This window comes from Paramisgurnus dabryanus, chromosome 16 (assembly GCF_030506205.2).
Source record: "Paramisgurnus dabryanus chromosome 16, PD_genome_1.1, whole genome shotgun sequence".
Taxonomy (NCBI): domain Eukaryota; kingdom Metazoa; phylum Chordata; class Actinopteri; order Cypriniformes; family Cobitidae; genus Paramisgurnus; species Paramisgurnus dabryanus.
Window position 1 is genome coordinate 30,261,845 of NC_133352.1, and position 13,912 is coordinate 30,275,756.

Here is a 13,912-nt window from a genome sequence, read left to right on the forward strand (position 1 = left end):
AAAAAGTAATATTAAGGAACAAACGTGATCAACAACATCAAACGCTAGTTATTTAATTCTCACTTAACTGAGAAAAAAGATTCTTGGTAATTTATAATTCAATTAATTTATTTCACTCTTACCTTCTCTTTATTTGGAAGTGTTTGTGTTCTGGTAAAAGTGTCTCCTCCATTAATACTGATCAATTCTGCATCTGCAGGCGGAAATGGCGCAGGGAAAACCACTACGTCACTCTTAAGTGTATCCGAGTTAAAGCACACATCGTACTGTTGAGTGGATTTGGAGTACGACCAGCTCCCGTCAGGGTGTGTGGTGATCATTGGGGTGCTGTACCTGCCCAAACTGCTGTCTGTCCTGTGACATTTCACAGCTACCAAACTGATGAGGCTCAGTAAAAAGATGACTGACACAGACACAATGGCGATCAGCAAATACAGATTTAAATCCGAGAAGCTCTCCTCCTTCAGTGGTACATGTCTGAACTGAGTCTTGACGTCACCTCCGCTTTCAACAACCACGACATCAATAGACACAGTCGCAGACAGTGAGGGCTCTCCGTTATCACAAACCAAAATCACCAATGGATGAATTTTTAAATCATTGTCACTCATTCTCCTCTTAGTCCTGATCTCCCCGCTGCTGGTTCCGATTCGAAACAGATTTCCTTTGGGTTCAGAGACGTGATAAGACAACAGCGCATTGTAACCGGAGTCCGCATCTACAGCCCTGATCTTGGCAACAAAGTAGCCCGCTTCAGCAGAATAGGGAATGTTCTCGGTGTTAACGGAACCGTGCTCGGAATAGGGCGCGAGAATCCCGGGACTATTGTCGTTCTCATCAAGAATAAAAACAATGACAGTCACGTTACTGCTGAGCGGAGGAACACCAGAGTCTGTGGCCTGGACTTTAAACTGAAACGTTTTTATCTCCTCATAGTTAAAAGATTGCAAACTGTGTATATCTCCACTGTCAGAGTTTAAGTTGATCATTGATGTTACCTGGCCGCTTTTAGAGCTTTCTACTAATGAATATGTGATCCGGGCATTATCACCTACATCAGGGTCAAAAGCAGAAACTGTATGAATAACAGCTCCGATCTTACTGTTCTCTTTTACATAAACATTAATGACGGGCTCTGTAAAGCGCGGCGCGTTATCATTCACATCAGACACGTGTACAGTAATGACACTGGTACTAGAGAGAGGCGGAGTACCTTCATCAGTAGCTGTAATGGTCACATTATATTCATACGCGCTTTCTCTGTCGAGAGGACCGTCTACGAGTAAAGAATATTTATTTTTATACGTATTCTGTATTGCAAATGGAAGGGAGTCGATTATTTTTAATTTTACAGCTCCGTTCTCACCAGAATCATTATCTTTTACTGTAATCAGCCCGACTATTGTCCCCTTTGGTGATCCCTCCTTTACAACATTAACAAGAGACGTAACAGATATTTCAGGAATATTGTCGTTAACATCAGTTATTTCAATCAATACTTTACACTGAGCCATTCTCGGAGATGAGCCTTTGTCTTTGGCTTGCACACGAATTTCAATAGCATTGCTCGTCTCCTGGTCTAAAACATCACGCACTGTTATTTCCCCAGACTCTTCATTAATAGAGAAAGACTCGATATTTTTATCATTAACATGATAGATAAAGGAATATACTACCGCGCCGTTTAATCCTTCGTCTGCATCACTCGCGTATACAGTGATGACCGACGTCCCAATTGGAGCATTTTCTGGAATTCGAGCTTTATACAGAGACTTTCTGAACACGGGTATATTGTCATTTGCATCAATGACATTGACGATTATATTTGTCGTCCCAGATCTTGGAGGTTTTCCTCCGTCTACAGCGGTCAGTGTGAGCTGGATCACAGGCTGTTTTTCTCGGTCTAAAGCTTTCTGCAGCACTAACTCAGCAGATACACTCTGCTCTCCTCCGCTCTGAACATCCAAAGAGAAATGTTCATTTGGATTCAGCTTGTAGCTTTTTACCGAATTACTGCCCACATCTGCGTCAAACGCGCTCGGTAAAGAATATCTTTCCCCTATAAATGACGCCTCTGAAATATTTAATTGTAACAATTCGGAATGAAACACAGGTGAATTGTCGTTTACATCCAGTACATTAACTTCAAATCGGTACATGTTTAATGGCGAATTAACAATGCCCTCTAATTCTAAAACACATTTCAAGCTCCGGCCGCATAGCTCTTCTCGGTCTATTTTTTCTTTAATTTGAAGGATTCCTGTTTTCATATTAACATCGAAATACCTTTGGTTGGGACCAGAAGCAATGTGAAATCCACGTTGTTCCAGATCTTGTAAGCTAAGGTTTAAATCCTTGACTATATTTCCAACAGTAGTCCCAGCACTGGCTTCTTCCGAAACGGAGAAAACAATCTGTCCAGAGCATATCCTTGCAATGCATAAAAATATTGTTAGAAAAATCCGATATAAATCCCGTTGTTTTACAGAGCTCGCCATGATCCATAAACAACACATCCACAAAACAACTTAAACATTTCAACGCATTGCCGTAGTAAAATGAACCGTGTATTCAACTGCAAATAACAAATTCTCTATTGTGGCGTGTTCCTAACAAAGCCGAGAGCGAGCTGTAATGCCCTGCCCCAAAATAAGGAGGAGTCACACTGAGAAGAGAAAGACATTTAATGCGGGTCGCTGATGACATCTTGTGGAAAAGCTTTTGTGCAACCGAAAATGTGTCTAAGTGGAAATCTAAATATGTTCACATTATAACAAATATATCTTTATTAATTATTAAACGGAACATGAAGAACAGCAGGCGAAAACACCTCTGAAAATACATGGACACGATACAGAAATATGTTCGTAAAAAATAAACATGAAGATTAATTAACCATGAAAAATTGCTTTAAGAACCAATTTGACCAATTTATTTTATAGCCTATTTTAGTTATAATATTAATAATAATAATAAGCACAACTAGTTAAATAAAAAATAATGCAGTAATACAGAAAACAGTATTAATAAACTCCAAATCAATAAAATTGGTCAACGCATTCAGGACCCCGGACAGCAACGTCCCTTCTGCTCTGTAAGGTAAAATCGCTATGCAATGGTTGGCAGAAAACACGTGGAGGAAAAGTAACGAGTTATTCATTAAGAAGCACACTTAGGCAAAATAAGAATTACAAGGCCAACAAGGTCCACCAAAAAATGTCTATCAGCAAAACAATTTATCTAGAATTTCTTATCTTTTTATTGTGCAGTGTTTGTGTTCTAAGCAAATACCAACGCTAATTAATACAAACCAAACAAACTACAAGAGGAAAAAGGGCAGTAATACACAAAAAAAGTTTTAAAAACTCCAAATCAAAAAATTGGTCAACAAATTCAGCACCACGGACAACAATGAAAACAAAGAATGTCTTTGCAGGCGATTTGAAGAAGCGATTCATTTAAAAAGCACAAGCACATGCTAAATAATAAATACACGGCCGAAAATAATTAAACAATTAAAGAGTCTAACATTTCTTACCTTCTCTTTATTTGGAAGTGTTTGTGTTCTGGTAAAAGTGTCTCCTCCATTAATACTGATCAATTCTGCATCTGCAGGCGGAAATGACGCAGGGAAAACCACCACGTCACTCTTAAGTGTATCCGAGTTAAAGCACACGTCATACTGTTGAGTGGATTTGGAGTAAGACCAGCTTCCGTCAGGGTGTGTGGTGATCATTGGGGTGCTGTACCTGCCCAAACTGCTGTCTGTTCTGTGACATTTTACAGCTATCAAACCGATAAGGCTCAATAAAAAGATGACTGACACAGACACAATGCCTATCAGCAAATAAAGATTTAAATTCGAGAAACTCTCCTCCTTCAGTGGTACATGTCTGAACTGAGTCTTGACGTCACCTGTGTTTTCAACAACTACGACATCAATAGACACAGTCGCAGACATTGAGGGCTCTCCGTTATCACAAACCAAAATCACCAGCGGGTGAGTTTTTAAATCATTGTCACTCATTCTCCTCTTAGTCCTGATCTCTCCGCTGCTGGTTCCGATTCGAAACAGATTGTTTCCTTTGGGTTCAGAGACGTGATAAGACAACAGCGCATTGTAACCGGAGTCCGCATCTACAGCCCTGATCTTGGCCACAAAGTAGCCCGCCTCTGCAGAATAGGGAATGTTCTCGGTGTTAACGGAACCGTGCTCGGTATAGGGCGCGAGAATCCCGGGACTATTGTCGTTCTCATCCAGAATAAAAACATTGACAGTCACGTTACTGCTGAGCGGAGGAACACCAGAGTCTGTGGCCTTAACTTTAAACTGAAACGTTTTTATCTCCTCATAGTTGAAAGATTGCAAACTGTGTATATCTCCACTGTCAGAGTTTATGTTGATCATTGATGTTACCGGGCTGCTTTTAGAGCTTTCTACTAATGAATATGTGATCCGGGCATTATCACCTACATCAGGATCAAACGCAGACACTGTATGAATAACAGCTCCGATCTGACTGTTTTCTTTCACATAAACATTAAAGATGGGCTCTGGAAAGCGCGGCGCGTTGTCATTCACATCAGACACGTGCAGAGTAATGGCACTGCTACTAGAGAGAGGCGGAGTCCCTTCATCAGTAGCTGTGATGGTAACATTATACTCATGCGCGCTCTCTCTGTCCAGAGGACCGTTTACAACTAAAGTATAATAGTTTTTGTAATTTGTCTCAAGTTTAAATGGCACTTTGTTGGACACAACGCAATTTACCATGCCGTTTTTGCCACCATCGCCGTCAATCACCGACACGAGAGCGACAGCGGTTCCAATACTCGCATCCTCTTTTACTGTAGAGAGAAGTGACGTCACAGATATCTCTGGCCTATTGTCGTTAATATCCAACACTTCTACCAGCACTTTGCAGTGCGCAGACATCGGAGGCTGCCCTTTGTCACTGGCCTGTGCGCGGATCTCAAAAGCATTGTGCTCCTCGAAATCTATGTTATCTTTCACTGTGATTGCCCCTGAATTAGGATCAATTTCAAAAAGCTGCAAAATTTTACTTTGATCTCTTTTGTATAAAGAATAAACAATTTCGCTATTTGGTCCTTCATCAATGTCTGTCGCATTTAACACAGCAATCGTCGTTCCAATAGCCACATTTTCAAAAATAGTTGTTTTATACAACGATTTACTGAAAATGGGAACATTATCATTATTATCCAAAACTTTTATTAATATAAGAGATGTTCCAGTTTTCGATGGTGTTCCTCCGTCTACAGCGGTCAGTGTGAGCTGGATCACAGACTGTTTCTCTCGATCTAAAGCTTTCTGCAGCACCAACTCAGCAGATACACTCTGCTCTCCTCCTTTGTTCACAGCTAAAGAAAAATATTCATTTGAGTTAAGCTTATATGTACTTATAGAATTTTTTCCAACATCTGCGTCTGTGGCCTGTTGCAAGGGAAATCTAACCCCTGGCAAGGTGCTTTCCGCAATATCTAGCGTCTGTGATTTCTCACTGAAAGACGGCGAATTATCATTAACGTCCAAAATACTAATTTCTATTTGATAAAGCTTCGTTGGATTGCTGATAACGGCTTCTACATTAATCGTACATTTAGGTGATTTGGCACAAAGCTCCTCTCTGTCTATTCTATCATGTACATACAAAAATCCAGTTTTTAGATTTACCTCAAAAAAATTTTTCTTGGATCCCGTAACAATCTGAAACATGCGCGACTCCAGTTCCTGAACATTAAGGTTTAATTCCTTAGCGATATTTCCCACTGATGTTCCCGGATTCACCTCTTCTTGTACCGAATAGGACAGCTGTCCGGATACGGCATTAAAACAACACTCCAAAAGAACAAACACAATACAGATCACAAAAGATTTTCTTCTATTCGGTGAGAACATTATGACATCAGATGAAGCCTGAGCAACGATGCGCAGATAGAAAGATGGTATTCCAAGTAATATCAATGCGAATTAATCGAAGACAATACTCCATTTCACAGACACAAAACGAGGCCTCTACATTCTCGACTGCGTCCGGTCTTACTGAAACAAAGCCCGGTGAAATCACCGCCCTCATTTATACAGGGAGGGGTATTCCGAATAAAAAGATCATTCGAGAATCAACGGGCTGCAGTGACACCATGAGGACTTCTGTATTAATATCAACCATTAAAATAATAACGTCATAAAATAGCTGACAATGAGATATTTGTAATTATTCAACAAACAATATACCTGGAAAAAAATGTGGGCAAAATGTTAGAAAATGCTGGGGCATTTTACAGTGAAACACTTGAAATTCTCTGATATTTCTATATAATATAACAAAAATGCCTCATTTTCTGATAAGCTTAGATATTAGATTTATTCTAGAGCATTATAGAGACTGAAAAAATATTCATTGAAATTGGTCAATTTTTAAAAGTAAATGGTTGCAGGTAATTCAATTATCTTCATTTAGACATATGAATTTAGTTGAACTTACTTAAGTGTTTTTAATTACCTTACCACAAATACGTTATATTAATTTAATCTGAATTAATATCTAGTCATGTTAGTTCTACTTAAATTTAGAAATATAAAGGTATTATACACCAACAGTACACATTAGCAAACACTCAAATGACACAGAAGCTGATTATGGTATTGATTTAAAACACATGTAATATGGCTAGAAACCATTTACTATTTTTTATTAAAACGAAAAAGGATTTTTATTGAATTAAACCAGGAAATTTGATTTGTGTTGCATTTAAAAAGGGTCAGATTCATTTTTTTATTAGAAAAATACAATGCACAAATAAAAATGCTTTCAATTAAAATATCTGTAATTCTTCAATTATGCATACTCTAAGTAATGACTGTAAAAAATTAAATGTGTCCAAAGTAAAATAAATTAAATTGCTACATTTTCTTATCGCAGTAAACAGGTCCATTATCAGAATAGTATATACTGTTAGAATATGAGCAGCATGCTTTAAAAGCACATTCTATAAGAAAACTGTAGGTATGAATTTATATGAATAGACGACTTAAACACGCACACAATAAGCAATATTACCATCAGTCCGTCTACAGAATCACTACCTTTTCACCACTTAACAAGCTTGAGACACAAGCAACCTATAAAAATTACAACCAGGTGAAACAAAATCACACAAACCGCGAGTTAAACAAGGATTTGCGTTTCAGCACCACGGACAGCTCCAAACCAGTGTTTATGTTTAAAACAACATCTCCAAGTCCTTTAAACATACAATTCTCACTGATCTGTAGACGACAACAGAAATTATACTGTTCCTTGCCTCAAAATATTTGTTTGCACGCTAAAACATGAGACCAAAACATATGTAACCAAAACTATTCCATAGGAACAAACAACAAATATTTTGAATAAAATCAATTTAATTTCTTACCTTTTCTTTATTTGGAAGTGTTTGTGTTCTTGTAAAAGTGTCTCCTCCATTAATACTGATTAATTCTGCATCTGCAGGCGGAAATGGCGCAGGGAAAACGACTACGTCACTCTTCAGTGTATCCGAGTTAAAACACACGTCATACTGCTGAGTGGATTTGGAGTAAGACCAGCTCCCGTCAGGATGGGTGGTGATCATTGGGGTGCTGTACCTGCCCAAACTCCTGTCTGTTCTGTGGCATTTCACAGCTATCAAACCAATAAGGCTCAATAAAAAGATAACTGACACAGACACAATGGCGATCAGCAAATACAGATTTAAATCCGAGAAACTCTCCTCCTTCAGTGGTACATGTCTGAACGGAGTCTTGACGTCACCTGTGTTTTCAACAACTACGACATCAATAGACACAGTCGCTGACAGTGAGGGCTCTCCGTTATCACAAACCAAAATCACCAGCGGGTGAGTTTTTAAATCATTGTCACTCATTCTCCTCTTAGTCCTGATCTCCCCGCTGCTGGTTCCGATTCGAAACAGATTGTTTCCTTTGGGCTCAGAGACGTGATAAGACAACAGCGCATTGTAACCGGAGTCCGCATCTACAGCCCTGATCTTGGCCACAAAGTAGCCCGCCTCTGCAGAATAGGGAATGTTCTCGGTGTTAACGGAACCGTGCTCGGAATAGGGCGCGAGAATCCCGGGACTATTGTCGTTCTCATCCAGAATAAAAACATTGACAGTCACGTTACTGCTGAGCGGAGGAACACCAGAGTCTGTGGCCTGAACTTTAAAATGAAACGTTTTTATCTCCTCATAATTAAAAGATTGCAAAGTGTGTATATCTCCACTGTCAGAGTTTATGTTGATCATGGATGTTACTGGGCCGCTTTTAAAACTTTCTACTAATGAATATGTGATCCGGGCATTATCACCTACATCAGGATCAAATGCAGATACTGTATGAATAACAGCTCCGATCTGACCGTTCTCTTTTACATAAACATTAATGACGGGCTCTGGAAAGCGCGGCGCGTTGTCATTCACATCAGACACGTGTACAGTAATGACACTGGTACTAGAGAGAGGCGGAGTCCCTTCATCAATAGCTGTGATGGTTACATTATATTTATGCGCGCTCTCTCTGTCTAATTGGTTATTAACCACCAACGAGTATCTGTTTTTATAAGTATTCTCCAATTTAAATTGCATAGAGTCTTTTAATTTAAGCTGCACAGCACCATTTTTACCAGCGTCGCGATCTTTCACTGTGATTAATCCCACCATTGTTCCCGGAGAAGAATCCTCTCTCAGTTCGTTTACCAATGACGTTATGCTTATTTCTGGTACTTCATCGTTTACATCTATTATTTCAACTAAGACCTTGCATTGTGATTCCTGTGGATTTTGCCCTTTATCTTCCGCCTTAACGCGAATCTCAACAGCTGCAGTTGCTTCATAATCTATCGGTCCGTTGACTGTAATTTCACCAGTAACTGGATTAATAGAAAATGCGCTTACACTGATGTCATTATCGTGATTTGCAAAAGAGTATATGATTTCGCTATTAAGACCCTCATCTGCATCTTTTGCATTCACTGTGATTACGGAAGCGCCGAGAGGTGTATTCTCTTGTATTCGTGCTTTATAAAGTTGTTTATCAAACACAGGAATATTATCATTCACATCTAAGACATTTATTATTATCGTTGTCGTACCAGACCTTGGAGGTTTTCCTCCATCTACAGCAGTCAGTGTGAGATGTATTACAGGCTGTTTTTCTCGATCTAAAGCTTTCTGCAGCACTAACTCAGCAGACACACTCTGCTCTCCTCCGCTCTGAACATCCAGAGAGAAATATTCATTCGGATTTAGCTTGTAGCTCTTTACCGAATTAACTCCAACATCGGCATCGAACGCACTTGGTAATGAAAATTTTTGACCAGGATAGGTCAGTTCCGAAATATTACGATACAGTTTTAAAGTTCGAAATGACGGCGCATTGTCGTTAACATCTAAAATATTTACCTCAAATCTGTATATGTTCATTGGCGCATTAACAATGGCCTCCAGTTCTAAAGCGCATTTCGTTTGCCGTCCGCAGATCTCCTCTCGGTCTATTCTTTCTCTAGCAAAAATAATTCCATTGTTCACGTTAAGATCAAAATACCTTTTATTCGGACCCGAGACAATCTGAAATCCTCGCTTGTCAAGATCCTGTACATTCAAGTTTAGATCCTTTGCTAAATTTCCTACTGTAGTCCCCGTATTCACCTCTTCAGATACAGAGTACACAATCTGCCCGTTTGCGTCACTCCAGTTATTAAAGACGAAAATAAGTAAAATCCACTTAAAGCACCGACAGCTTTCTTTATTCCCCATTTTCCTCCGCTTCGGCAAGAAAATAAAGTCCGCATATTCCATTACAGGCTTGCTGATTTCGCAAACACAACGAGAAAGCAACTCCAAAGCGGGCAGGGCTCTGAACAAAGACCTGTGATGAGGAGAGGTTCCCTCCCCACTGAAAGGAGGAGCTAGACAAAGAACACAACAAAAAATATACAGGTCGCCAATGACACCGCGTGGACAAACATTGCAATATCAAAAAATGTAATTTTTTCTGGACTTAAAACTGCATATGGGCGATAAAGTTCAAAAAGCAGATTACTTAAAAGGCAAGGAAACGACCGCTGAGTCATAAGCCTATGGGTTTGCCTACAATATTATAGAGGCAAAAATGGGAATCCATTCATCCTAAAGACAAACACACTATTAATACAAAACTGCACAAAAAAAATAGAAATCAAAATTTTATTACAAAAGCATAAAGACTAAATGAAAAACGAAAATATTGTCAATAACATCTAACGTTCATGACTTGTCAGTTATAGATGGAGTTCTTCCGTCTACAGCATCATTGTGAGCTGGATCACAGGCTCTTTGTCTCGGTCTAAAGCCGCAATTACACCAAACATTCAAGTTTAAAACTTGTACACAGACACTTGCGCATGTGGGCAACCATGTCACGCGCTATAGTGTTGTTGTTGCTTTGAATTCCCACATCATGGATTATATGACGTGCTTGCACCGTTATGATTGCTTTTATTATTGCTGCACAAAAACTATTGTCCAATACTGTTATTTAAGTTATTCCTCCACATGAAAAGACCCTGCTTTGACATATAGATTATATTTGGTTACCTGTCTTTACGTGAAACGAACTCGCGGCTAAAATTTTACAAAACTTGAACTTTGGGATGCAGCAAAATGCCCAACGGATGAGCTTGCGTTTCTGGTCTCACGCATTGGCATAGTGACAGCACCTTAAAGCTTTCTGCACCAGTAGATACACCCTTCTACTTTGTGCACATCTAAAGAAAAATATTAATTCGAATTAACCTTATAAATGTGAATAAAATTAGATTTGCCTCTGTGGCGTGATGCAGAGGAGATGTAAAGCATGGCAGGGAGTTTCTCAATATTTAGTATTGTAAGTTTCTGTATGAATAATAAGCTAATAGAAAAAATATATATATATATATATATATATATATATATATGATTAACAATTTGATACATTCATAAAGAAAGCAGTTTATACTGTTTTTCCTGTTTATACTGTTTATCCTTATGATGACATAAATCTTGTTATACAAAAAAAGAAAAACGAATATTCTTATAATTTACATGGATTGTAACGACAAGCCAGCGCAAATTAATACAAAACTAATTATGCAAACTAAATATAAAAATGCACAAAACCGCAAAATACATAAATTAAACTGACGGTCAACGCATTCAGCACCAAGGACAACAAAAGCTCTTCTGTTGAGTAAAATCTCTTTGCCGGGGACACGTGGATTGAGAAGTTCAAGCTATTTATTTAAAAAGCACCAGCATGCATTAAAACTAAACAACCGAAAAGCCAAATTTTCAAAACAATTAAAGAGTCTAACATTTCTTACCTTCTCTTTATTAGGAAGTGTTTGTGTTCTTGTAAAAGTGTCTCCTCCATTAATACTGATCAATTCTGCATCTGCAGGCGGAAATGGCGCAGGGAAAACCACTACGTCACTCTTCAATGTATCCGAGTTAAAGCACACGTCATACTGTTGAGTGGATTTGGAGTAAGACCAGCTCCCGTCAGGGTGTGTGGTGATCATTGGGGTGCTGTACCTGCCCAAACTGCTGTCTGTTCTGTGACATTTCACAGCTATCAAACCGATAAGGCTCAATAAAAAGATGACTGACACAGACACAATGGCGATCAGCAAATACAGATTTAAATCCGAGAAACTCTCCTCCTTCAGTGGTACATTTCTGAACTGAGTCTTGACGTAACCTGTGTTTTCAACAACTACGACATCAATAGACACAGTCGCAGACAGTGAGGGCTCTCCGTTATCACAAACCAAAATCACCAACGGGTGAGTTTTTAAATCATTGTCACTCATTCTCCTCTTAGTCCTGATCTCCCCGCTGCTGGTTCCGATTCGAAACAGATTGTTTCCTTTGGGCTCAGAGACGTGATAAGTCAGCAGCGCATTATAACCGGAGTCCGCATCTACAGCCCTGATCTTGGCCACAAAGTAGCCCGCCTCTGCAGAATAGGGAATGTTCTCGGTGTTAACGGAACCGTGCTCGGAATAGGGCGCGAGAATCCCGGGACTATTGTCGTTCTCGTCCAGAATAAAAACATTGACAGTCACGTTACTACTGAGCGGAGGAACACCAGAGTCTGTGGCCTGAATTTTAAAATGAAACGTTTTTATCTCCTCATAGTTGAAAGACTGCAAACTGTGTATATCTCCACTTTCAGAGTTTATGTTGATCGTAGATGTTACCGGGCCGCTTTTAGAACTTTCTACTAATGAATATGTGATCCGGGCATTATCACCTACATCAGGATCAAAAGCAGATACTGTATGAATAACAGCTCTCTGAATGTTTTCTTTCACATAAACATTAAAGATGGGCTCTGGAAAGCGCGGCGCGTTGTCATTCACATCAGACACGTGTATAGTAATGGCACTGCTACTAGAGAGAGGCGGAGTCCCTTCATCAGTAGCTGTGATGGTCACGTTATATTCATGTGCACTCTCTCTGTCCAGAGGACCGTTAACAACTAAAGTATAATAATTTTTGTAATTTGTCTCAAGTTTAAATGGCACTTTGTTGGACACAACGCAGTTTACCATGCCGTTTTTGCCACCATCGCCGTCAATCACTGACACGAGAGCGACCGCTGTTCCAATACTCGCATCCTCTTTTACTGTAGACATAAGTGTCGTCACAGTTATCTCGGGCTCATTGTCGTTAATATCCAACACTTCTACCAGCACCTTGCAGTGCGCTGACATCGGAGGCTGCCCTTTGTCACTGGCCTGTGCGCGGATCTCAAAAGCATTGTGCTGCTCGAAATCTATGTTATCTTTCAATGTGATTGCCCCTGAATTTGGATCAATTTCAAAAAGCTGCAAAATTTTACTCTGACCTTTATTGAATAAAGAATAAACAATTTCGCTATTGGGACCTTCATCCATGTCTGTCGCATTTAACACGGCAATAGTTGTTCCAATAGCCACATTTTCAAAAACAGTTGTTTTATACAACGACTTACTGAAAATGGGAACATTATCATTATTATCTAAAACTTTAATGATTATAAGAGACGTGCCAGTTTTCGATGGTGTTCCTCCGTCTACAGCAGTCAGTGTGAGCTGGATCACAGGCTGTTTCTCTCGATCTAAAGCTTTCTGCAGCACTAACTCAGTAGACGCACTCTGCTCTCGTCCTTTGTTCACTGCTAAAGAGAAATATTCATTTGAGGTAAGCTTATATGTACTTATAGAATTTTTTCCAACATCTGCGTCTGTGGCGTGTTGCAAGGGAAATCTAACCGCTGGCAAGCTGTTTTCCGCAATATCTAGCGTTTGTGATTTCTCACTAAAAGACGGAGAATTATCGTTAATGTCCAAAATGGTAATCTCTATTTGGTAAAGCTTCATTGGATTGTTGATAACTGCTTCTACATTAATCGTACATTTAGGTGATTTGGCACAAAGCTTCTCTCTGTCTATTCTATCATGTACGTACAAAAATCCAGTTTTTAGATTTACCTCAAAATATTTTTTCTTGGATCCCGTGACAATCTGAAACATGCGCGACTCCAGCTCCTGAACATTAAGATTTAAATCCTTAGCGATATTTCCCACTGATGTTCCCGGATTCACCTCTTCTTGTACCGAATAAGACAGCTGTCCTGATACGGCATTAAAACAACACTCCAAAAGAACAAACACAATACAGGTCACAAAAGATTTTCTTCTATTCGGTGAGAACATTATGACATCAGATGAAGCCTGAGCAACGGTGCGCAGATAGAAAGATGGTATTCCAAGTAATATCAATGCGAATTAATCGAAGACAATACTCCATTTCACAGACACAAAACGAGGCCTCTACATTCTCGACTGCG

The 13,912-nt window shown here is 39.3% G+C and overlaps 2 protein-coding genes across 10 annotated transcripts in view; both read right to left on the reverse strand.

Moving 5' to 3' along the window:
• The window catches only part of LOC135760849 (protocadherin alpha-C2-like), a 115,439-nt gene that overhangs the window by 58,701 nt on the left and 42,826 nt on the right, over positions 1–13,912 (reverse strand). Inside the window, exon 1 of one of the 9 annotated variants that reach the window (XM_065274938.1) lies at positions 11,400–13,908. The exons of 4 other annotated variants lie outside the window; for them this stretch is intronic. In XM_065274938.1, the coding sequence (XP_065131010.1) occupies positions 11,400–13,778 (2,379 nt within the window). In that variant the 5' untranslated portion in view covers positions 13,779–13,908. Of the gene's footprint in view, positions 1–122; positions 2,271–7,437; positions 9,879–11,399; positions 13,909–13,912 lie in introns of those variants that run through there. 4 more of the 9 variants (XM_065274896.2, XM_065274873.2, XM_065274969.2 and 1 more) reach the window with 4 other exon arrangements.
• Positions 3,479–6,052, reverse strand: LOC135763209 (protocadherin alpha-2-like). The gene has a single exon (XM_065275330.1). It carries the CDS (start codon positions 5,918–5,920, stop codon positions 3,479–3,481), a length of 2,442 nt encoding a protein of 813 aa, XP_065131402.1. The 5' UTR covers positions 5,921–6,052.